Genomic DNA, 980 nt, shown 5'->3' with positions numbered 1-980 from the left:
GGTGACGCACGTCACATTGTGTCAGGAGCATCTGCTGTGCGCCGTCCCAGTCGTCGGCCTTCATGAAACGCGACACGGCCACATTGACCGAGGCCATGACATCGGCCTGCCAGAATTCCGACAGCGGCAGCATCGCCTGGACATCGAGCTGTATTGTGTGTGAGTGGGGGTGGGTGTTCGGGTGTGTGAGTGGGCTACTGTGACCGGGCACACACACACACACAGACACACATATGTTGCAAGGGGCGGGGGAGCCAAGACCAGTGGACGGCATGTAGAGCGAGGGCGGATGCGATGGAGGCGCAGACAGGGGGGAGGGGGAAGGCGCACCTCTTGCTTCTCCTCGACCTCAGCGCCATCGGGCAGGTCGGGCAGCTCGTCGGCATCGCAGAAGTCTTCGCCGTCGCTTGAAAAGTCGCTGCCATTGTCGGAGATCGGATCGGTGGCCGGAGGGGCTGGCTCAGTCGGCACGCCGGCTGTCGCCATGGCGGGCGGGCTGGCTAAGGAGATCATGAGGGGCTCGGGGGCGGGGAGGGGCCGGAGAAGGGGGGGGGGGGAGGGGGGGATGCGGAAAGGAGGGCGGAGGGAGGCTTTGGGACCAAAGAGGGGCAGACAAATGGGGGAGAGGGCTGTGGGTGCCCCGCGGTGTCGGGCCGGCGCGCGGGGCACGCCCTGTTAAGGAGCCTGGATGGGCTGGCGACCGGGCGGCGGGCCGGCCAAGCGCCTGTTGGCGCACATGCGCCAGCGGGACTAGACGCCCCCAACATGGGGGGGGGGGGGGGCAGACACGCAGGAGGCGGGCCAGATCGCGCCACAGGCCGCAGGGCGATCCGACGGGATGGGGCGCTTTCGCCCCGCCTTCCGGGTCCCAGAAAGGAAGGGGCTAGATTGATCAACAATAAGAAGGGGCCAACGTGGGCCGCGGGAAGACAAACACACACACACACACACAAGCACCGGAGGATCTGGGCCACCCCCGG

At 67.1% G+C, this 980-nt stretch overlaps 1 protein-coding gene across 1 annotated transcript in view; it reads right to left on the bottom strand.

Moving 5' to 3' along the window:
• H696_04310 (hypothetical protein) overlaps positions 1 to 486 on the bottom strand; it is a gene marked incomplete at both ends in the record, with an annotated part of 659 nt that extends 173 nt beyond the window's left edge. Inside the window, 2 exons of the mRNA XM_009498188.1 lie at positions 11 to 148; positions 331 to 486. Coding sequence (XP_009496463.1) covers positions 11 to 148; positions 331 to 486 — 294 coding nt within the window. The remainder of the gene's footprint in view (positions 1 to 10; positions 149 to 330) is intronic.
• Between the last annotated feature and the right edge of the window lie 494 nt (positions 487 to 980).

The sequence above is a fragment of the Fonticula alba genome (assembly GCF_000388065.1).
Source record: "Fonticula alba strain ATCC 38817 unplaced genomic scaffold supercont2.7, whole genome shotgun sequence".
NCBI lineage: Eukaryota > Rotosphaerida > Fonticulaceae > Fonticula > Fonticula alba.
Note: the sequence above shows the minus strand (reverse complement) of the source record. Positions and strands in the feature narration are given on the sequence as shown.